This window comes from Geotrypetes seraphini, chromosome 9 (genome assembly GCF_902459505.1).
Source record: "Geotrypetes seraphini chromosome 9, aGeoSer1.1, whole genome shotgun sequence".
Lineage (NCBI taxonomy): Eukaryota > Metazoa > Chordata > Amphibia > Gymnophiona > Dermophiidae > Geotrypetes > Geotrypetes seraphini.
The window spans coordinates 164,189,393-164,214,124 of NC_047092.1; the positions used below are offsets into that span (position 1 = coordinate 164,189,393).

The window sequence follows — 24,732 nt, forward strand, 5'->3', positions numbered from 1 at the left end:
GCACAAATTAATAAGGAAACATTAGGTTTTTACCTTGGTAATCTTCTTTCTAGTAGACAGACACTCCTTTCCTGAACCTATGGGTAGTTAATCTGTTTTTGCGAGAATATTTGTAGGAAGCTTTATTAGCATTCTTTTGCTCTGCCTCTCATCCCTCTGAACTGTTCTCTAATTCCTCAGTTCACACCAAAACAGATGGTCAGCCCTAGAGAGGAAACAGAATAGGGAGGGGTATGGAATTCTCCCCAGGAAACATGTTTGTTCTGCTCATATCATTTACATAAAACAAACAAAACTTACCATTTGCAATATGTAACAAGGTGAAAACAAACAAGGCACTAATCTGAGTGCAACCTGCACCAACAGTGTGGGAGATTACAGAGATACTCCTTATATTTCTCAATACAGCAGTTGTGGCCTCTATTCCCCAGCACCTTTGAAGTAGTAAGCAAGCAAATGAACATCTCACAGGGCAGACTTCAGACTGTCTGTCTACTAGAAAGAAGATTATAGAGAAGAACCTAATCTTTCCTTCTAGTGCAACAGACACTCCCATTCCTGAACCTGTGGGATGTATCAAAGAAGGCCCCAAGTTTAGGATGAACAGATGAGCCTGCTATCAGAACTGAAGATCCGAATGCAGAGTCCTGTTTGGCCACCATGCCCACCCTGTAAAACTTTGTGAACGTATGGGAAGAATATTAAATGGCAGATCAATAAATTTCTTCTAGGGACACCGCCAAAGATTCTACCCATGAAGAAGATACGTTTCTAGTAGAATGTGCATTCACAGATATAGGTGGACGTTTTCCACTTCCAATATAGGCTGAAGAAATGGCTATATGGATTAATCTGGAAATGGCTGCTTTCAAGGCAAGTTGACTTTTACGTGCAGTCCCCACCAATATGAATAGATGATCAGACAATTGAAATTCATTAGTAACCTCTAGATACTGCAGTAAGAGTCTCCACACATCCAACAATTTTGGCACCTGATCACTCTTTCTCGATCCCGAGGGAGTGAAGTTAGGCAACCGTAATTCTTGGTTGATGTGGAAACTGGAAACCACTTTCAGTAAGAAAAGTGGGACTGTTAAAAAACCACATCTGAATCCAAAATTCTGCGCAAGGGATCTCTGCATGACAAAGCCTGTAGTTCTGACACTCATCAGGCTTAGGTAAACGCCACCAAAAACATTGACTTGATGGTGAGGTCCATCAGAGAGGTTTGCTCCAGAGGGTTGTAGGGCGCTCTAGCCAGTGCCCGGAGGACCAGATTAAGACTACAGGCCTGAAAGACATACACCAGATCCCAAGCCTTCCTCTAGTATGGGCTCTATGGCTTTCAGATCCAGCAACCTTTGTACTGTTGCTTGGACTTTGGTCACTTTTTCCAGCCTCCCAGCTGGAGAGTCTAGGAAAAGGTCCAGGAGGGGATGAAATAACTCAAGCTTGTATCCTTCCCATATAATGTCAAGTATCCAGAGGTCTGTGGTGATCTACGCCCATGCTCCCCAAAAGGCTGATAACCTCTCTCCGATGTGTAAAGGTTCAGCTGGCAACTTGGTGTCATAAATGCTTCTTGGGATTTGTGGTTGAGTAGGACACTAATGTTAACCCCCTCCTCAAGTCGCTTCATTGGCTCCGTCTGCTTCCGCAAACAGTTGAAACTCCTCTTACTGACCTACAAGTGTATTCATTCTGCAGCGCCTCAATATTTCTCCTCTCTTATCTCTTCTTACACGCCACCCTGGGAACTCTGTTCATCAGGTATGTCTCTTGCCTGTATCCTTCTCCTCTATGGCCAACTCCTGACTCCATCCCTTCTGCCTTGTCGCTTCTTATGCCTTGAATGACCTACCAGACTTGATATGTTGGGCTCCCTCTCTGGCGGTATTCAAGTCCAGGCTGAGGGGCCCACATTTTTGATACTGCATTTAGGTCTTAATCCTACCAATTTGCAAAGCACCATATTTGTTTGTTTTTCCCACTACAGCCCCTATCCTCTCTATCTCTTCTCCCTTTATATTTCTCAACATGAGCAGCATATATTGATTCACTATTTTTTTCCAATATGTCTTTCATAATTAGATTGTAAGCTCTTTTGAGCAGGGACTGTCTCGTGTGTGTTTGATGTACAGTGCTGTGTGCGTCTGATAGCACTACAGAAATAACAACTAGTAGTAATAGTAACTTCTGCCTCAACAAGCCTGAAATCCAGACTGTATGTGTCTTTGGATTGTCTCTCAGGCCAACGAACTGGCCAGAGACCTCAACCCTCATTGGACCTTGCGCACACAAAAGGTGGGAGGAAAGCAGTTTGCCCTGATCCTGGAAAAACCATCATGGAGCCACTGAGTCTGCACTCAAGCCCAGGTTGAACCTGGGGCAAGTCTTGCTCCCAATGGAATGGTCCCTGAGCCCCTGAACTGTTATTGCAGGCTGTCCAAGTGGGTGCGCTGCAAAGCAATCTACTCCTTGGAAGCAGACCCTCGACTTCAGAGTCTGCACTCTCCCGCAGCCAGAGCTGTCCTAATAGTGGATCCTCTGCAGCACTGAAAAGCCTTGCAAATGGTTAGCAAAAAAGACCAAATTTAATTGAAAATAGACATGAGCATAAAAGACAGGCTCCTACCATCTTGTTTGTAGAAAGCCAACTGAGAAATTGGAGGACAGCCCAGAGGGATGGGAGGCGGAGCAAAAGAATGCTAATAAATCTCCCTACAAGAATTCTTGCAAGAAGGATTTGACTACAGCACTGTTCCATGTCAAGTGGTCTAGGCTTCCCCACATGACCATCTTAGAAGTTGATGAAATTTTTACTGGAAGTACAATAGGACATGCAATTAATATGTGCAAAGTCTTAGAGCAAGATCTCAACTTCTTCTAAAGTTAGGGGCCTCGTTATTCAGGCCACTTTTTTGTTCCATTGAAGATAGTGAAAATATGTCAACTTTTGGTTCAGGTTGTGGAAAAGTTAGTTGCTCGACCAAGCTAGAACTCATATTTCAAGTATAATTTTTTGTGCTGAACCCAAACATACCACTCAGATCATTGGTGTGTGCTTTGTTGTATCACGGGGGGACCACAAAGTTTTTTTATTTTTTATTTAATAATTTATATTCCGCATATCCTACAATTCTATGTGGATTACAAATTATTCAGGTACTCAAGCATTATTCCCTAACTGCCTCGGCAGGCTCCCATTCTATCTAATGTACCTGGGGCAATTGGGATTAAGTGACTTGCCCAGGGTCACAAGGAGCAGTGCGGTATTTGAACCCACAACCTCAGGGTACCAAGGCTGTAGCTCTAAATCACTGCACAGGAAAATATTTGACACAACACAGCAGGTTGACAAATTGAATAAATGAAGGAGGATTATCAGCTTTAGTGTCCATTTTGATGGGCCATTTACAAGTGTATGTGTAAACAGTGGATGTCGTAAACTGAGTTAGCATGGCAAGTCCAACAAGCTTAGCTGCACCATGCAATTTCATACCTCTAGCTCATTTGGACATTACACAATAGGATGTCCTTTTTTAACACTGCATGTATATGCATGTGAATAATACATGCATTTGAGATCTAACTTCTGGCCAAAATTTACACCCATAAAACAGCCAAAATTTGTATAAAGCACTAATATACTTTCTTTGTGTAATTATATCTTTGCTTTCAATTGGCTGCAAAGCCTCTTTAATGTGAATCCAATGTGATTGTCATATGCTATGACTGTTGGTACAGTTATGACTTCAATTGAAATAAAAACAGAAGCAATGAGGAGTCAAAGTAGGCATTAAAATTTCTAACATTTTTTGCTTACTTTGTGGTTCATAAAAGGGGAGGTAAACTAATGTTACATTCCAAACTTTGCACAAATTTTTAGGGGTTATATTCAGTGGCATAGCAAGTGTAGGCGGCATCTTCCTCTCCACCCCACCCCTCATGCCACACTGGCATCCTCCCTTCCCCTCTACCTCTCTAAATCTCTGCCAGCGTGAGCAGCTTCTCTGGCCTGCTGCTTGAGCTAGCGTTGGCTTTCCCTCTGACGTCACTTCCTGGTCCAGAGGGGAGCCAGGCTGGCGTGAGTGGAATATAAATAATAAACTATAAACCATTTTATTCAATTTGAAGGAGGTCAAATGGGGATGAGTTTCAATATTGGACCACTTGACATGGAATGACCCTACCTACAGGTTCAGGAATGTCTGTCATACTGAAAACAAAACTATTTTGCAAACAGTAGCTCTGTTGATATGCCTGGAGTAACTGAATTCTTTTCTGCAGCAATTTGAAATGGGATACTATGAAAATGATCTCAGTTACTGAATCTGAGGAGGCACAAAGGTGATCTACCAGAAAACTTAATTTAGTAAGATATTAAGCTCTATTTTGCATACGATATCTAGGTCAGAAAAGGTACAACCAAGTAGGGATATTGAAAATTTCCTGAATATTTTACAAAAGGCTTGAACACAGAGGTTTTTTTTATAAAATACATGTAAAAACATGCAGGAGGTCCTGTGAATTTAAGATGTAAAAAAAAAAAAAAGAGCAGCTTAATTTGGGATGTTACATGTGTAAGCAGCAGTACTGACATACTGTACAGTGTGTGAAAAATTAGGACACCCCATGAAATATTCAGTTCTTTCTTAAGAAATGTTCACATATCGATGTCAAATCTTTTTTTATCTCTGGTAAAGAAAGTGATGTAATTGCAGGTAAACAACAAAAATTTTCCTTGATTTAATCATGAAACAAAAGAGATCCACAAAAATGTGTATTCTAACTGAGGAATAAATTAGGACACCCTACATCCTAAAAGCTAGTGTTACCTCCTTTAGTTGAAAACTGCAATGTGATGCTTCTTGTAGCCATCTACCAGTCTCTGACATCGGTCTGAGGAAAGTTTGGCCCACTCCTCAATGCAGAATTCTTTCAGCTGTGAGATGTTTGAGAGGTGTCTTGCTTGTACAGCCCGTTTCAAATCACCCCACAACATCTCAATGGGATTAAGATTAGTGCTTTGACTCGGCCACTCCAGGACTCTCCATTTCTTAGTTTTCAGCCAGTCCATAGTGGATTTACCGATATGTTTTGGGTCATTGTCAAGTTGCAGGGTCCAGTTCTGCTTCAGCTTTAATTTTCTTACAAATGGTCTCACATGTTCCTCAAGCACCCTCTGATACATGGTAGAATTCATGGTGGATTATATGATGGTGAGCTGGCCAGGTCCTGCTGCAGCAAAGCATCCCCAAACCATGACACTTCCACCTCCATGCTTCACTGTTGGTAAGAGGTTCTTTTCCTGGAATGCTGTATTTGGTGTACGCCAAACATGTCCTCTTTTCTTGTGTCCAAATAATTCAATTTTAGACTTATTTGTCCATAGAACACTTTTCCAGAAGTCCTGGTGTTTGTCTATGTTCTCTCTGGCAAACTTCAGTCTGGCCTTGATGTTTCTCTTAGAAAGAAAAGGTTTCCTCCTTGCACTCCTCCCATGCAAGATAAATTTGTATAGTTGCTTTCTGATTGTAGAGACATGCACGTTCACATCAACAGTAGCAAGAGCCTGTAAGTCCCATGATTACATTTGAGGGATTTTGGAGACTTCTTTTAGCATCTTGCGGTCTTGCTCTGGGTGTCAACTTGCTTGACGGCTAGACCTGGGCATGTTGGCAGTTGTTTGAAAGGCCTATACTTGTACACTATTTTCCGGACCATGGAATGGCTAATGTCAAATTCTTTCAAGATCTTTTTAAATCCCTTATAAGCTGCTACAAACTTCTTTCTGAAGGCCTCAGACATGATTTCACCATGGTGTTCACTCTCACCGAAGCAGTCATGAACACACCAAACTAAATGTCTGAGGCTTAAGGAGGGCAAACCTCCTTCAAAATGCTGAGTAACGATGTTCTAATCATGTGCACCTGATGTGATACACCTGTGTGTGATTTGAGACACTTTAAGTGGGAGGATATGTGGGGGGTGTGTGCTAATTTATTACTCAGTTAGAATATACATTTTTGGGATATCTTTTGTTTCATGGAAAATCTTTGTTGTTTACCTGCAATTGTATCACTTTTTTTTCCAAAGATAAATAAGATTTGATATTGATATGTGAACATTTCTTAAGAAAGAACTGAATATTTCATGGGGTGTCCTAAATTTTTCACGGGAGGACCCTTGAAAAAGCAGGACGTGAAACATGTTGGGTCTAACCCTCCCAAATTGCGCTTATAAATAAGCTGGAGTAATACTTGAAGAAGAACTTCATTAAGTTAAGTCCATGGTTTAAATGAAATTGGACATGTATTTTTCAAATGGTATTCAATTATTTATTTATTATGAAAAGATAAATTATTAAGCACTGAGCACTTTAGAGAACATTGAGCACTTTAAAGTGAATGGAGTAATACTAACAGTTTAGTATATGAAAGAATAAGAAGAATAGAAGATTTATATTGAGCCAGTGACGATATTACCACGTAAAGCTTGCCGCTATGAAAGTTTATTGATGCGGTGGAGTGGTGGGGCTAAGGCTCAGAATAAGAGTAAAGAAAAAAAGGATAAAAGGCCAGCTAGCATAGATTTTTAGAGGTGGTTTTGAGAAGATTGTGAACCAATTTCTATATGGCACGATCCCTGAATTTTTAAAGAGTTCGATGTCTGGTTACCAACCATCAAGATCATTGCATTCCGAAAATTCAGCACTGTTGAAAACAAAGGCCAATCCTAAATATGTGGAAACGAATGCTATGACCTTTTCATGTGCAGGAGTAAAATTGTGGAATAGCATTGTTGGCCAAATTCGGAAATGTAGTGATAGGAGTTCATTCAGGAAACTGTTGAAAACACAACTATTTGTTGCTGCATTTCTTTGAGCATTTGACCTTTTGTAAGGATTGAATCTTTCTGCTTTTACCTTTATTTGTTCTGACCTGTTTTAATATTTTATGTATGTAACCTTTTTGTAAACCGTTTTGGAATAAAATGGTATAAAAATTTTAATAGATAAGTTGTTTTTTCTTTTTTCCCTGGTTAACATTTCTATGTATTGCTTAGAAATCAATGAAATTTTCTGTAAATAAAAATTTTAAAAACAAAAATGCAAAAAAAACCTCAAACATTCCAATAGCAGCGATTATAGAAAAGTATGGTAATTCCTGTCACATTCAGAGATATTGCAACACCCTCAGTATAACACAAAGTACTACAACATACTGTATATAAATATATTATCTAAAAACAGGGATGAGCAACCTCAGTTCTCAAAGACTGCAACTCAGTAAGGTTTTCAAAATTCCCCCAATATGAATTTCCCCAATGAAATCTATTAGTTTGAACTGAAGGCAGTGCATGCAAAAATTTTATACATATTCTTTGAAGATCCTGAAAATCCTACTGGATTGTGTCCCTTGAAGATTGCGGTTGCCTATCCCAGTCTAAAGCCATGACACAATAGTGTAACAATTCAGAAAACACTAGAAGTGATCAGAAAGAGAGATGTTATGTTACCTTGCATCTTTTTCAAAAATAGTTTTTGATAAGAGATCTTTATCTACATAAACTACATTGGGATAGTACCAAACTGTAAAACGAGTATCCTGAAGTCCACAGAGTATGTTTGAACTGTCACTCCAAGCCAAAGCATGCACCATAGTACCTTAAATGAAAAAAGAATGATGGACTCATATATATGTTTTTACATTCATCATCCTGAAACCATTCTAGGTTAATTGTTAAGATGAAAACTACTTAAACACTAATACAGTAAATACCAAATGAATTCATAACCCCCTGAATCTGCTAGCAAATCATTTACAGAGGAGAACATGTATTTTTCATTTTCTATTGGATCAATGAGCTCTTATTATTTATGTGACTCCAGGGTTACTAAGTGCCCAAGCATTCAGATGGTACTTTGCAAAATATTTCTTTCTGTAAAAGATCAGGCATATGGACTTATCTGGCAGGTGTACCACATATTCCAATCCATGTATAATAGCAAAACTTTTCAGAATTTTTCTTTTTTCCCAAATCTTTATTATTTTCAAAACCTACAGTAAGTGTAATCATAAATACCACATTTTATACATCAATAACACACACTTAATATTCCATTAATATCCATTACAGAAATAATCCCCCCTCCCTCCTGAACAATCACAATGCAATCACATAAAATTTCTATAATGAACCTCAATATATCTAAATTTATTAATCTAACAGACCCCCATCCTCCCCCCTCCCGGATGTGCATGACATAGGGAAAAACATTAATTAAACATTACAGTATTTTGCTAATGGCTCCCAAATCTCCTGAAATTTCTTAAAATTCCCTTTCTGAATGGCTAATATTCTTTCCATTTTATACACATGATACAATGAATTCCACCAAAAACTATAATTAAGCCTTGTCCAATTCTTCCAATTGCTCGTAATTTGTTGTATGGCAACTCTTGTCATTATTAATAAAAGCCTGTTATTTTTAGATAATATTTGACTTTTAGCTCTCATTGACATGCCAAAAAGCACAGTATCATAAGATAATGCCACTGGATTTTTTAATAAGCAATTTATTTGGCCCCATATTGATTTCCAAAAAGCCAAAATAAATGGACAGTAGAACAATAAATGATCTAAACTCCCTGCTAGAGAGCTGCACGGGAACAGGGACGACGGGAATCCCGCGGGTTCCTCCTTCGGGTCACGGGGATCCCGTGGGGATGCCCCCTAGGGTCGCGGGAATCCCATGGGGACACCCCCTAGGGTTGCGGGGATCCCGTGGGGACGCCTCCGAGGGTCGCGGGGTTCCTGCGGGGCTGGATGTACTAAGTCGCGCGGCTTTTCTCCCTACCTGCTCTGCTTGCAGCACAGAGCCAAACGGAAGTCTTCCCGACGTCAGCGCTGACGTCGGGAAGACTTCCGTTCGGCTCTGTGCTGCAGGCAGGGTAGGTAAGGAGGAGTAGCCTCGCGGCTCGAGTGGCTACCAAGGGAGGGGGGCGGTTCGCCCCGCCCCGCCCCGGGTGCAGCACAGCCAGCCAGGTCCCCTTACTTTTGTGGCGCTTTCCCGACCGACCGACAACAGCCCTGGTCCGACAAACCTCCCTGCCCTTAACCGCGAATCTAAATTACCTTCTTACAGCAGCTGTAAGAAGGAAATTTAGATTCGTGGTTAAGGGCAGGGAGATTTGTCAGACCGGGGCAGTTGTTGGCACAAAAGTAAGGGGACCTGGCCGGCTGTGCTGCACCCGGGGCGGGAGAGAAGGAGGGGGGAGAAGGATGCTGAAAGCACTGGGGAAGACAAAGGGGTGGAGAAGGACGCTGAAAGGCCATGGGGAAGATGGGGGGGGGGAAGGACACTGAAAGCATTTGTGGAAGACAGAAGGGGGAGAAGGACGCTGAAAGCACATGGGGAAGACAAAGGGGTGGAGAAGGACGCTGAAAGGACATGGGGAAGACGGGGGGGGTGGCGAAGGATGCTGAAAGGCCATGGGGAAGACAGAGAGGGAGAAGGACGCTGAAAGGACATGGGGAAGACAGAGGGGGGAGGACACTGAAAGCACATGTGGAAGACAAAGGGGTGGAGAAGGACGCTGAAAGGACATGGGGAAGACGGAGGGGGGGTGGAGAAGGACACTGAAAGGCCATGGGGAAGACGGGGGGGGGGTGGAGAAGGATGCTGAAAGGCCATGGGGAAGACAGAGAGGGAGAAGGACGCTGAAAGGACATGGGGAAGACAGAGGGGGAGAAGGACACTGAAAGGACATGGGGAAGACAGAGGGGGGAGAAGGACACTGAAAGGACATGGGGAAGACAGAGGGGGGAGAAGGACACTGAAAGGACATGGGGAAGACAGAGGGGGGAGAAGGACGCTGACAGGACATGGGGAAGATGGGGGGGAGGAGAAGGACCCTGAAAAGAAATGGGGAAGAGAGAGTGGGGAGAAGACGCTGGCAGGGAAGAAGACAGAGATGCCAGACTATGGGGGGAGCGGAGGGAAGAAGATGGGTGCCAGACCAATTTGGAAGGGGGGAGAAAGGGAGAGGCACAGTAACAGAGCAAATGGAAGACGCAGAAGGAAGAGAGACAGTGGATGGAAGGAACTGAATGAGAACATGAGGAAAGCAGAAACCAGGCAACTAAGGTAGGAAAAGAATTCTATTTCTTTTTTTTTTTGCTTCAGGATAAAGTAGTATATTAGTTGTGTTGATAAAAATTTATAAACAAAAGAGGCTCTGGTAGAAACCCGTTTACAAAGTATGTATTCTTCCCAATTAATATTTCCAAATTAATAAAGTCTTTTTGCTTATTTGTAAATGGGTTTCTACCAGAGCCTTTAATTCAGTAGCATAATTAAATAAAATAACTATTTCTGAAGTTTATAGGGACGGGCAGGAACGGAGGGGATTCCTCACGGGGACAGGCGGGGACGGAGGGGATTCCTCGCGGGGTTGGGTGGGGATGGAGGGATTCCTCACGGGGACGGGTGGGATTCCTCACGGGGACGGGTGAGACTTTGGCGGGGACGGGTGGGATTTCTGTCCCCGCGCAACTCTCTACTCCCTGCTTCAAGATGACAATGCCAACATTTATTAGACTTAGAGCTGTCCAACTTTTGTAACCGAACAGGGGTCCATAATGCTCTATGTAACAGAAAAACCCAAGTTTGTCTCATAGATGCTGACATTGTACATCTCATCCTCCAAGTCCAGATTCGTGGCCATTGAGATGCAGGAATTTGGTGCTTAATCTCAATACTCCAAATATCCCTAAGACCAGTTTTTAGTTTCTTATTTATAAATCCAGCTAACAATTTATACCACTGTGCGGCCTGGTGTCCCAGGAAGTCTACCTCAAAGCATAAGAATTCCAAACTATATACTATTTTCAGAATTTTTCTAGCCTGCTCCCTATACAGAAGGATCGGGAGCACTTGTGATGTCAGAGATTAAAAGAAGTGTTTTGGAGGAAAATATCTCTTTCTGTCCTCATCTTTCTGCCAGCTGACTGAAAGAATGCTGAATGCCTTTATCAGTAGGATTCCAGATGTTGGCTTAGGCCCAGGGCAAGAGTAGAGATGAGTTGTTCCAATGGAAGATTAGGTTATTACCTAAATTTTCTTTCCAGTAGGAAAGTACCTGAGTCTTGAACCTGTGGGTAGTGCATCTTCATAAGAACATAAGAACTGCCATACTGGGACAGACTGAAGGTCCATCAAGCCCAGTATCTTTTTTCCAATCGTGGCCAACCCAGGTCCCAAGTACCTACCTAGATACCAAGCAGTAAAACAGATTATGCTCTTATCCTAGGAATAGTGGATTTCCCCAAGCTATCTCAATAATGGCCTATGGACTTCTCTTTTAGGAAATTATCCAAGCCTTTTTTAAACCCCACTAAGATAACTGATTTCACCACATTCTACATAAATGAATTCCAGAGTTTAATTACACACTGTGTGAAGAAATATTTTTTCCAGTTTGTTTTAAATCTACCTCTTAGTAGCTTCATCACGTCCCCTAGTCCTAGAATTTTTGGAAAGAGCGAACAAACGTTTCACATCTATCCTTTCCACTCCACTCAGTATTTTATAGACCTATTATATCACCACTGAGCAATCTCTTCTCCAAGCTGAAGAACCCTAGTCATTTTAACCTTTCCTCATCAAGAAGTCATCCCAAATCTTTTATCAATTTTGTCGCCCTTCTCTGTACCTTTTCTAATTTCACTATAGCTTTTTTTGAGATATGCCGACCAGAGCTACATGTAGTATTCAAGTTGCAGCCGTACCATAGAGCGATACAAGGGCATTATAACATTTTCATCTTTGGTTTCCATTCCTTTCCTGATAATTCCTAACATTCTATTTGCTTTCTTAGCTATTGCCACAAACTGAGCTGAGGGTTTCAACATATCCTTAACAATGACACCTAGATCCCTTTCCTGGACAGTGACTCCTAACACAGAACCCAGCATTACTTAGTTATGGTTTGGGTTCCTCTTTCCCATATGCATCATTTTCTACTTGTTAAAATTAAATGTCATCTGCCATTTTGATGTCCAGTCTTCCAGTCTCACAAGGTCCTCATGCAATTTTTCACAATCCTCTTGCAATTTAACAACTTCTAACAACTTTGTGTTAGCAGCAAATTTAATTATCTCACTAGTTATTCCCATCTCTAGATCACTGATAAATATGTGCCTAACTCTTGGTTTGTTTCTTGTAGCCATTCTTCCTAACTGGAGAAGTAAAAACCAATGCAAAGATTGTTCATGATATGTCCTTTGCCCTTTGTCTTTTTTAAAAAAAATTTCTTTATTCATTTTATAATTTACATCAAGTGTACAGTAAATATCAAACAATTATAGTACAATATCACTTGAAAATCTACAATATCATACAAGAAGATTTAACCCCCACCCCCCTCCTAAACTCATATACAACTAAAATATTCCACATGAAAATAATATCTTATGTCATTCATATATATATTATTAGTGGAAAACCAAGAATCCCCCCCACCCCAAATCCACATGTGTATCAAAATTGGGAAAAATGTAAATTATTCATTATAATACTTTAATAATGGTCCCCACACATCCTTAAATTTATTATAGTATTCTTTTTGAACTGCCAACGCTCTTTCCATTTTATACACGTGACAAACTGAATTCCACCAGAAACAATAATTCAGTCTTTTACAACACTTCCAATTATATGTTATTTGCTGGATGGCAACTCCTCTTAATATCATCAAAAGCTTGTTATTATTAGCAGATATTTGACATTTAGTTCTCATAGACATGCCAAATAAAATTGTGTCATATGACAATGCTACATGATTTTCTAACAAGCAATTTATTTGATCCCAAATAGACTGCCAAAAAACCTTAATGAATGGACAATAAAACAATAAATGATCTAAAGTTCCAGCCTCGAGATGACAATGCCAACATCTATTAGACTTAGAGCAATCCAATTTTTGTAAACGAACAGGGGTCCAGAGTGCTCTATGCAACAGGAAAAACCATGTTTGCCTCATAGACGCAGACATTGTACATTTCATCCTCCAAGACCAAATACGTGTCCATTGAGATGCATTAATTTGATGCTTAATCTCAATGCTCCAAATATCTCCAAGTCCAGTCTTTGGTTTCTTATTTAAAAAGCCCTTTGTCTTTTGTCCTGATGCAACGGAATCGAAACAGGGGCACTGGATGCTTGCACTTTATACACCTCCCAGAGAACACTGTTCCTCAGATAAGTCACTCTTAACATTACCCTTCTCCTTCACTGCCAATTCCAGACTTTGTTCTCTTCATCTAGCTGCCCCCTATGCCTGGAATAAATTACCCATGTTTGTCCGTCAAGCCCTTTCCCTCCCTTGTTTAAAAGCAGACTGAAACCCCATCTTTTTGATATAGATTTCAATCCTTAACCCTTCTCCCCTGCCCTCCAACCCAGCCAGCTGATTAACCGTTCCCCTTAACTGTATCCATGACATCTTGTTTGTTTGTCTTGGATGTCATGGATACAGTTAAGGGGAACGGTTGTTAGAAAATCATGTGCCCCTGTTTCATGTAGCACTGATTCCTACTGGACTGAGATTGTAAGCTCTTTTGAGCAAGAACTGTTTTCTTACTCTTTGTGACTGTACAGCACTGCGTACGTCTGGTAGCACTACAGAAATAATTAATAGTAGTAGTAGAAGTATCATCTTGTAAGTAATCCTGTGTGAAATTGGAAGCCAGTGTGTGTTGATCAAGAGTGGTGTTACGTGGTCAAATTTCTTTGCTTTCGGAATCAGCTTAATTGCCGTATTTTGCACAATTTGCAGATGTCTTATTTCTTTTTAACACCTTTATAAAGCAAATTGCAATAGTCAAGTTTTGAAATAACAAGAGAATGCATGAGATCTATTTGTATGCACAGCTTCTATTGTATGCAAATAGATCTCATGAATATTAATTGGGGAAATCCTGAAAACTTGACTGGATTGTGGCCTTCATTCCCCATCCCTGGACAAGGTGGAACAAAAACAGATACCTACCTGAGTGCAACCAGCACTAACACTTGTTCGGCTCTGACCTTGTCATGGGCAATCCTGTATAGACACTTCTGTATCTTTGAAGCCATAGCTTTGTATTGCTTCTTATTATTTGGGTGTCATTAGACAAGCCTCTGCAGTAACATACCTGTCTGCAGATAAAAGCAGGCTACACTGAAAACTGATAGGGAGGAAAGAAGATTATCAAGATACAGTAATAACCTAATTTTCCATTCCAGTGCAAAAAGCACACTAGTCCTGAACCTGTGAGACTTACCGAAGCAGTCCCTTGAGCTTAGGGTGGAACAGAGGAGCTTGTTGCGAGCACCAAGGATATTTTTTTACAGAAAGGGTGGTAGATGCGTGGAACATTCTCCCGGAAGAGGTGGTGGAGACAGAAACTGTATCTGTATTCAAAAGGACCAGGGATAGGCATGTGGGATCTCTCAGAGAGAGAAAAAGATAATGGTTACTGAGGTTGGGCAGACTAAATGGGCCATTTGGCCTTTGTCTGCCATCATGTTTCTATGACTCAAACGCAAAGTCCTTCTGTGCTGCCACATCCACTCAGTAAAACTTAGTAAAGATAGGTAGAGTGAACCATGTAGCTGCCCTACAATCTTGTTGGGTGACATTGCCTTGGACTCTGCCCATGAAGAAGCCACACTTCAGGTGGAATGCGCTCTCAAGGAAATGGGTAGATGTTTACCATATCAGATGTAAGAAGAAAAAATAGCTGCCCGTATCCATTTGGAAATCAAGGCCTTAGAGGCCGGTCTTTCTCTCCGACCCAGATTCGTTAGGACAAAGAGATTTGAAAGTCAGAAATCATTTGTCGCTTCCAAGTAACGAAGGAGTCCATCTAAAATCTAGCCATGCTAGTATTTTGTTCTGCTTCTTTATGCCTGCAGTCTGAAATGCCAGCTCTGACACACCTTTGATAGAAAGGAGGGAACCATATGCGCCTCCATGATTCTGAGGAACAATTCCATGCATGACAAGGCTTGGTGCTCTGAAACTCTTCTAGCTGAAACGATGGCCATTAGGAAAATCGTCTTTACATTATGGATCGACAGCATTGGTCTCCTATAAGGGCTCATACAGGCCTTACACTTAGGGCCCTCAACACGAGGTCAAGGTTTCATGAAGGACAAATTTGACACACAGGCAGATGCAACCGCACTGTTCCCTTCAAGAACCTGGAAATATCAGGGTGAGAGGCCAAGGAACCTCTCTTCAATTGAGCTTGAAAACAGGAACTGAAAAAGCCTTTCTCTAGCCCTTCTTGAATGAATGAGAGAATCACAGCTATCAGAGCCTTAACTGGCTCTCTCTGCTGCTCTAAACACCAGTGTTGAAATAATTTCCAGGTTTTTGCATAAGCTGCGACTGTTGCCAACTTCTTGGAGTGACGCAGGGTGACTATGACTACCTTCGAGTACCCTTTTTGGACTAAGGCCACATGCTCAAGAGCCATGCTGTAGGCCCAAAACATTCCAGATTCTCTAAGGTGATTGGACCCTGCGAGAACAGCATTGGATAGAAAGGGAGTCTCAGACTCTGGTCACTTTGCAGTCGAACTAGATCCGTGTACCAATGGTGGCGCAGTCAATCTGGAGCTACAAGGATCACCAGCTCTCAATGCATCACTATTCTTTGAACGACTCAGCCTATTATTGGCCAAGGCAAGAACACAAACAATAACATGAAACAACATAAAAATCAATTTCTAGACTGCATAACCTTGCAGTTCTATGTGGTTTGCAAAAAACTAATAAAATGTGACAATTAGGGAATGAAGATGAAAATTAATTGCCTAAGAACCTAGAAAACAAGTAAGTTTTCAAATGTCTCCCAAATTCTAAATAGGAAAATGAAACGGTAAACAGCTGCTTAAAATCTTTGTTCCAAATGTAAGCCTGGTATGAGAGCATACGTTTGTGATATCGTTTAAACTTGCAACCCTTCGCTGATGGATAGACAAATAAAGCATGAGTTTTATGAGAATACTTTTCAGTGGAAACTGAAAATACATAAATCAAGTACAATGGAGCTTGACCCATCAGGACTCTATAAAAAATGTAACCCAACTTGAAAACAATATGTTCCTCAACTGGTAGCCAATGTAATTCCCGAAACAAAGGGGTGACATGATCAAACTTATTCACTCTGAAAATAAGTCTAGCTGCAGTATTCTGTATAATTCGCAGCCTGGAAGTAGTTTTTTTGACACCTGCCAAGTAGACAATAATACAATAGTCGAGATGACTCAATACCAGTGATTGGACTAATAGCTTAAATGCTGAGAAATCAAAATATGCTCTCAGAGTGTGTAGTTTCCATAAAATGTGGAAACATTTACATACTACTGAGTTCACTTGGTTTTGCATATTCAGAGTCTGATCAAGAATAAATTCTAATATTTTGACAGAGGAGTGGATCAGATATTGTAAAGTTTTTACAGTAATGGTAGCTTCTGAAGCTTCCTGATGAGGTGAAGCAAGAAAAACCTTGTTTTATCAGAATTCAGTTTTAATTTGAATTCCTTCATGCAATCTTCAATAGCCAATGCACTTCCCTGCTCACACCTTCGACTGAAGTATCTTGTGATTGTGGGCTGACACCAACAGGTCAAACATCCGCTACCCCAGTGCTGAACAATCCTGTCAAATGCTGCCTAGGACAAGGACTACTCCTCCAGATCCAGTGTCTGATGACTGCCTGAACATTATATACTCCCGCTACATGCACTGACGAGATGGCTAGCAGATGATTTTCTGTCCAATGAAATAACAGCTGGGCCTCCAGTTTTAATGGAGCATCCTTCAGGACATCTCCGCATTCACTGGGGAGAGAAATAAGCTTCTTAACCTGTGCCATCAAGGAATCCACTTTAGGTGGTGCAAACAGTTGCTGGAAATCGGGAGCCATGAGGTATAGTTTTGCCTCACAAAGGTCCTTCTGGCCTTTTCCAATGCTCCTTCAGAATCAAAATGATCTCAGGATGCGAAGGGAAAAATGTGGACTGGTTCTTGGAGCTGCTCAACAGTGAGTGCTATGTAGAAGCAGTCTGTGGAACCTCTAAATCTAGTTCCTACAGAGAGACTGCAATGACTTCATATATAGTTGGCTGGCTTAAAAAGACTGCACAATGTCAGATTCTCTCCCTGGTTTAGCATCCTGGCTGAAATCACCCCCACGAGAACCTGCATCCTCTAAAGAGGAAGCACTTCTGGAGAGCAGGGGCATCGATACAGATCCCCAATTGTCCCAGTTTTTCTCTGACTGGACTTCAGGCTCCTGCAGACCCTTTTCCTGTGAAGGAGCCAGGCTCTGATGGGCCAACACCTCCTGTGTACTGACCAGCAGAGCCTTAACTGGAACAGAGGACCATTTGTATTTTAATCATCATACATTAGGGTCACAAAATCAGAGTCAAAAACCTGACATGATTCCCCAGAGGGCCTCTTCAGGTCTCCTTCAAGTTTTCTCCCTGTAGCTGGGGTGTCCGCACATTTATATTTTGCTAGCTACACTGTGTCACAATTTAAGGACTCTAGGAGGGCTTTATGTCCCACCTCTCAAGCTTTCTGCAACTCTGAATCTCTGGAGAGACTCAGGGGGCTAAGCCCACTGCTATCGCCCCCATATTACGCTCCTCATGACACGCAGCACATGGGCACTCCTCCAGCCAATATTACCCTGGATGGTTGCTTGATAAAGGAGTTAAACCACCTGGTTTTAGTAATAAAAAAACAACCAAAGTGTTTTGAGGCAGAGGGAGGCTTTCAAATTAAAATCAGGAAATCCAATGGCCACCACAGCAGTGATTTTGGTGAGGGAGCCTCAATAGCAATAAAAAATTCTGAAAACAGAAATTTACAGAAAACTCTTAAAACCCCTAAATCTACTTTACTCCGATGTCTCCCATAGACAGTAATGGGCTTTTTACTCACAGTGCTGCCATGTGCTGTGTCTGCATCAGCTCTCACTATAGCTGGATAACAGGGAAGCTTTTCTGCCTCAGACAAGCAAACAGGATGTCCAGGGGCTTCTCTCTTCAGCCTGCCTTTTAAAAGGCTGAAAAAGCCTGAAATCCTCTACACCAGGGCTGCCCAAGTCTGGTCCTTGAGATCTACTGGCAGGCCAGGTTTTCAGGATATCCACAATGAATATGCATAAGAGAAATTTGCCTGCATTGCCTTCTTGGTATGCAAATCTATCTCATGCATGTTCATTGTGGATATCCTGAAAACCTGGCCTGCTAGTAGATCTCAAGGACCAGACTTGGGCAGCCCTGCTCTACACCATCAGTCTTCACATGATTCTTTGGGAGAGGGGGGTGGCGCAGCCGACACCACAAGGTTTCCCAACCAGCATGGGGCCAAATACATCCTGCACTCAAGTGCCTGAACAACACCGGGGTGAGTAGGCTCCCAGGGGCTGAACTCTGGTCCAAATTAAGTATTGGGGCAGGCCTGCCACACAGGTAACCTAGAGCAAGGGTGGCCCACACAGCTACAGATATCTGAATACTAAGTCTGCAGCCTCTCCCAGGCAGTGCTTTCCCAGGAATACTGGAAGCCTCTCTAGCACCTGAAGCCTCAAAAAAGATATCCGATAAAACCCCCAAAATAAAGAATTCAGAAACAGAGCAGATGAAAAAATCTGAGGAGACAGACTGGGATGCACCGGATAGGGGCCTTAGTTGCCTGGGCCAACCGGAGTGTTAGGCCTCCTTCCCAGTGCATTCTGGGATGCACTGAGAGTGGCCTAATATTCCGATTGGCCAGATTCCAAAGGCCACTCCCATTGGAGTGGCCTTAGATGCCTAGGCCGATTAGGGCTTTAGGCCCCTCCCCGGTGGGAAGTGAAGGGGAAGGCCTGCCATTGTAAAGAGACGGGCTTGGCGGCCAGAAAGAGTAGGCATCCTCCCGGCCTGCCGAACTACAGAAGGTACTGGGGGGGTGTCGGGGGGTTTGGTGTACTGGGGTTCAGGTCTGGGAGGGGTGCTGGGTTAGGACCTGGGGGAGGTGGTGTCATGGGTTCGGGGGGAGGGTGCTGGCAGGAGGGAATGGGCATCTTTCCTGCCTATCACAGGTGGGGGGGGGGGGTTGTTTTGGGGGTTCCAGCTGCCAGGGGACTTTGAGAGTGGCAACAGAGGGATTGGGCATCCCTTCTGCAAGCCAAATTTGCAGGGGGGTGTCGGGGGGGTTCCCTGTGGAGTTGCTCAGCTCATCGCGGCAGGGGGATTTCCTTGCTGTGATCAACTGATGGGAAGAGATGTCGTGATTCTCTAAATGGCGCCTGTGATATGGACGCCAGTTAGAGAAGTGGACCAGTCAGGCGAGGTTAGGCATCTGTCCCTTAGGGCAGACGCAAACTTGTATATGATGCCGGTGTGCGATTCTCAGCCACTTCTTAGAAAGCTGCAGAAACTGGTGTACTATACAGAATTTTCCCCAAAGTATTTGCATAAATTTCTCCTCCATTGAAGCAGCTACAAAGTATTTTTCTGAAAGTATGAATGACAATTGTGCATACATTCCTGTGCCTGAACCAACTCCTTCTCAAATGCTGCCCTTTTTCTTGTGGCTAAGACTATTGGTGCTGTCAACCAACTTATGTAGTTTTAGCCATGTTGATAAAAGACAATTTTCAGCTCTTTAGCAGTACAAAATCTTTTGATTACTGCTTCCTATATTCATAAGATGAAAAAAAAAATGAAAGTGTATTTGAGTGACAGGTGCATCAAAGAAACCACATGTACCTTATTGGTGTGATTGTGTTTATGTTTATATTAATAAAGCTTCAGTTAAAAAAAGAACTTCGCAGCGCACGAAAATGGCTGGGTGAAGGATTAGCTCCGTTGTGACAGGCAAATTTTATTAAGATTTCAACAGTTAAAACTAATAAAAAGCGAGTGAAAAGTAAGAGTTTAGTTGGAAAATGGCATCGGGTAAACCAAGTAAAAGTACTCCGGTGAAAGTTAAAAAAGAACAAAAATGGATTTGGTATCCCCGACAACGGTCCCGTTGCCTCTGGATGAAATTGAAAACAGGGACTTGATGAATGAACTACAAAAAATAAAAGAAATAGTAAGTGATAACGCGAAAAATATAAAAGAAGTGAAGGAAGAAATAGAGAGTCTGACAAATAGAATGCAGGCAGTTGACTTCAAAATTGAACAGTTAGAAAAGCGCGCCGAAAAATCTGAGGCAGAAGCGCTGGTTTGTAAAAAAGACCACAGAGAAATAGAGGCGTTGAAAAAGGACTTTGAAGATTTGTCAAACCGTGAACGAAGGAATAACCTGCGTCTGATTGGGATACCTGAGGGGATTGAGCAGAATGATCCTATTCAGTTTGTGGCTAATTTTATTCCAAAGATCTTGCCGTTTAAAAGCTCTTTTCCTCTAGAGATAGAAAGAGCACATCGGATACCGATGAAAAGATCAAGTAGCCAGAAGGGTCCCCGGCCACTAATTTTCAAGCTGCTCAGACATCAGCAAGTGGTAGAAATTATAAAGCTGGCTAAAGCAAATAAAGATCTTAAATGTCAGGACTCTAAGATCTTTATAGTGCCTGACTTTGCAAAAGCTACGGCATACAGAAGAAAACAGCTTTTGGATTTAAGACCTAAACTTAGAGCATTGGGGGCAAGATTTGGATTAATATACCCCGCTATTATGAGAGTAACTTATGAGAATAAAACTTATAATTTTGAAGAAGTAGTCAAATTAAAGGAATTCCTAGATCAATATGATTTGCCTATGGATTCATGAAAGTAAATGGATACTGTAATTAATATGTACTGAGTTTGATTTTTGGAATATATTTTTGTGGTGAAAGTTTGAAGAAATTTATAAAAGAAGAAAAAGAAGGGGGAAAAAAAAAGTAGAAAAGGAGAAAATATTTTCAAGAAAAATGATTGCAGTTATGGTTGAAAAAGGATCAATATTTTAAGCAGGATCAGAAGAGTGGATAGATGGAAGGCTTACTATAATGTAAGGTTGGATTGTCATTAATATGGGAAAATATATGATATGTGATGGATATCTAAGTGATAAAGAGAAAAGAAGAACTTTAAGGAGAAAATAAGAGTGAAAGAAAAGAAGATGTGAAAAGAAAAAAATGTGGTGGAACTTATTTGAAGAGAAGAGAATATAAGGATCATTTATAAGATTTGGATGGATTCTTAATGTGAATATATAATTTACATCTGAGCGAGACTGAGATAACAGACTGAGGATACAAAAATGCTACATTGGAAAAGTGTGGAATCTTAAAATATAACAGGATGGAAATATAGTAAATCTTGGTGTAAAGTGTTGTGACTGTAAAGATGGATTGTTGGATAAGACTTGATCCTTACTTAAATTTATAATTTGCATCTGAGAATGACTGATATAAAGGCTGATGATGCATAAGTACTTCATTTGAGATGGATGGAATAGTACTCTGCAAGAAGATGGAATTGTAAGGAATCTTGGAGTGCAATAGAGAGAATGGGAGAATTGTTTAAAGGATATAGATTGATCTTTATTCAATTTATAAATCATATCCTGAGTTTGACTGAGATAACAAGAGGGTGATGCATAATTGATGCATTACAGACATAATGACAATCAGAATATAGGATAATACAAGATATATTGAAAATTGGTGTAAAGTGATGGGATTGTAAGGATCGCTTAAGTGAATTGGCTTGATCCTTAATTTGGTTGTTAATTCACATCTAAATGAGAATGAAGTAGCAGGATAAAGATGAACAAGTATTACAGTCGAGAAGAATGGAGAATAGACTGAAATAAGTTGGAAATGTAATGGAACTTAATGAAAATTCTTGAGACTGTGAAGATTGCTTGATTGAAATGAATGATCCTTCTTTTGATTTATAGGTTAAATCTAAAAATTAATAAAATAAGGTGGAGTGATGTATGTTACATTGACGTTATGGGAAACTTATGTTAGATTTGGAAAGAGAAGGAGGGGGGGGAAAAATGTATTAATCTTGAGTGGGTATAATTATAAAAAATTGGAATCTGAAATATAGGGTATATCCTTTTATAAATATATTAAGGATATAGGATGGAAGAATGTTTGAAAGTTTGAATGAGGGGAAAAGTTTATAATAATGGGATTAGAGTAATATGGGTATTTAGGGTATTGTAGAATGGATTGACTGCAGGAGAGTTTGGAGTTGATTGTTTGGTAAGAATTAGAGAGAAGAAAAAATGAATATGTTATTGCCTGTGGGGAGTTATATTTTTTATTCAGTTAATATGTGTATTTCGAAGTTTGTAGTTGTATTAGGGGAGGGGAGGGGAGGGAGGGGGAGGGGAATAGGGGGGATGGGGAAAGATGGGAGGGAGGGGAAATTTATATACTGGTTTAAGGAAAAAGAAAATATGTATATTTTAAGTTTGAGAGAGAAATGTTTATATATTATATTTTATTTGTAAAATGGGTTTTAAAATTTTTTCTTTGAACATAAATGGCCTCAATCACCCAATAAAAAGGAAAAAGGTACTGGCATATATTAAACAACAAAATATAGATATTTGTTTTCTGCAAGAGACACATTTGTCTGGAATAGAGTCTATGAAGCTATCAGGTAATTGGATAATACAATGTTTATATGCACCAGCGATAAAAAAGAGGGCAGGAGTAGCAATATTGATTAATAAAAAATGTTCAGCAACATTTAATATGGTAAAGGCAGATCCTCAAGGAAGATGGTTACTTGTTGACATGAGCATGGGCAATATTACATTGGCGTTACTAAATATATATGCCCCTAATTCGAATCAAAGTGAATTTTTTAAATCTCTACAACAATTAGTTTTACCACTGGCTGCTACTAATATAGTGGTGGCTGGGGATTTCAATGCTGTTATAGATCCAATAATGGATAAAAAGCCTAGTAGAATTATGAAATCAATGGGATTAGATAATTTGGTACAAACATGTAATTTAAAAGATATATGGCGTATTCTTCATTTTAATGATCGGGAATTTACATTTTGTTCACATGTTCATCAATCATTTTCAAGAATTGATTATATTTTTGTTTCAGATCAGATGGTACAGCAAGTTGTAAAAGCTGACATAGAACCAATAGTAATATCTGATCATGGTGGTGTGTGGATAGAAGTTAACTTAATAGATCAAGATAATTCTAAACCTGTATGGAGGTTTGATAATACTTTGCTTGCTGATTCTAAATTTTGCACAGAATTTCAGATAAAAATGAATGAATATTTCAGACTTAATGATCTAGAGGAAATATCGATTGGAATATTATGGGATGCTTTCAAAGCAACTATGAGAGGACAAATTATATCATATTCTGCGTATAAAAAGAAACAGTTAAGAAAGCAATTTGTAAATTTGGAAAAAGAAATTAAAAATTTGGAATTAAAATTGGTTAATAAATGGGAACAAGAGACATTTCAAATATTGTTAAAAAAAATGTGAATATAATGAAATTTCCTCTGGGTTAGTAAGGAAAGATATTTTTGCTCAGCAAACGATGTATTATGGTAGTGCAAATAAGGCTGGAAGATTATTGGCAAATTATTTAAAAGCAAAGAAAAGAAAGGAGAAAATAAGCATAATTAAGGATGAATTAGGAAATTCTCATTCTCAAATTGGAAATATATTAAAACAATTTTTAAAATATTATAAGTCACTGTATTCTTCTGAGTCTTATTTAGATAAAGAGAAAGATGGGTTGGATTTTTTGAGTTTAGTTGAAGGACCTAAGGTTCCTGATCATATAAAAGGAAGTTTAGATAAACCTATATCATTAAAAGAGTTACAAATGGCATTGAAATCCCTTAGAGTTGGGACCGCTCCAGGTGAAGATGAATTTACAGTAGAGTTTTATAAAGAATTTCAAATTTCCCTTTTACCATATTTATTAAAACTATATCAGGACCAACTGAATAAAGGTTGTATATCAGGCACTATGGCAGAATCTTTAACTATTGTTTTGCCAAAGCCAAATAAAGATCCAACATTGGTGTCAAATTACAGGCCTATATCTTTAATAAATGTAGATGGTAAAATATTAGCTAAGATTTTAGCATTAAGATTGGCTAAAGCTCTTCCGCATATAATAGGAATAAATCAAACTGGATTTGTTGCTCAAAGACACTCTTCAAATAATACTAGACTGGCATTTCAGATGTATTATTTAACAAGACAAATTAATGATCCGGCTTTTTCAGTATCACTAGATGCTGAGAAGGCTTTTGATCGTGTAGAATGGAATTTCATGTATCAGGCTATGGAATGGTTTGGTATTGGATCTGGATTTATACAAATGATTCAAGCACTGTATAGCTCCCCAACTGCTCGTTTATACATAAATAATAATTTTTCAGATGCTTTTAAATTGCAGAGGGGAGTTAGACAGGGTTGTCCATTATCTCCTTTGCTCTTTGATATAGTTCTTGAACCCTTGTTGTTAGCTATTCAACAGGCAAAGGACATAGAGGGTATTCCATGTGCTGGAGTGGAATATAAAGTATCCGCTTATGCAGATGATATATTGCTTCATTTGAGAAATCCGGAAACAACAATTCCATATCTACTGGAGATAATAGATACATTTGGAAAATTCTCAGGATACAAAATAAATTGGACTAAATCAGAAATTTTACCTTTAAATGTG

At 40.2% G+C, this 24,732-nt stretch overlaps 1 protein-coding gene across 6 annotated transcripts in view; it reads right to left on the reverse strand.

Moving 5' to 3' along the window:
* The window catches only part of IFT80 (intraflagellar transport 80), a 166,646-nt gene that overhangs the window by 13,731 nt on the left and 128,183 nt on the right, over positions 1-24,732 (reverse strand). For all 6 annotated transcript variants that reach the window (XR_004540679.1, XM_033959223.1, XM_033959221.1 and 3 more), the window contains one exon: positions 7,522-7,669. Coding sequence is in view for 5 of the 6 variants with exons in the window: in XM_033959223.1 (XP_033815114.1) it covers positions 7,522-7,669 (148 nt within the window). In the remaining variant the exon portion in view is untranslated. The remainder of the gene's footprint in view (positions 1-7,521; positions 7,670-24,732) is intronic.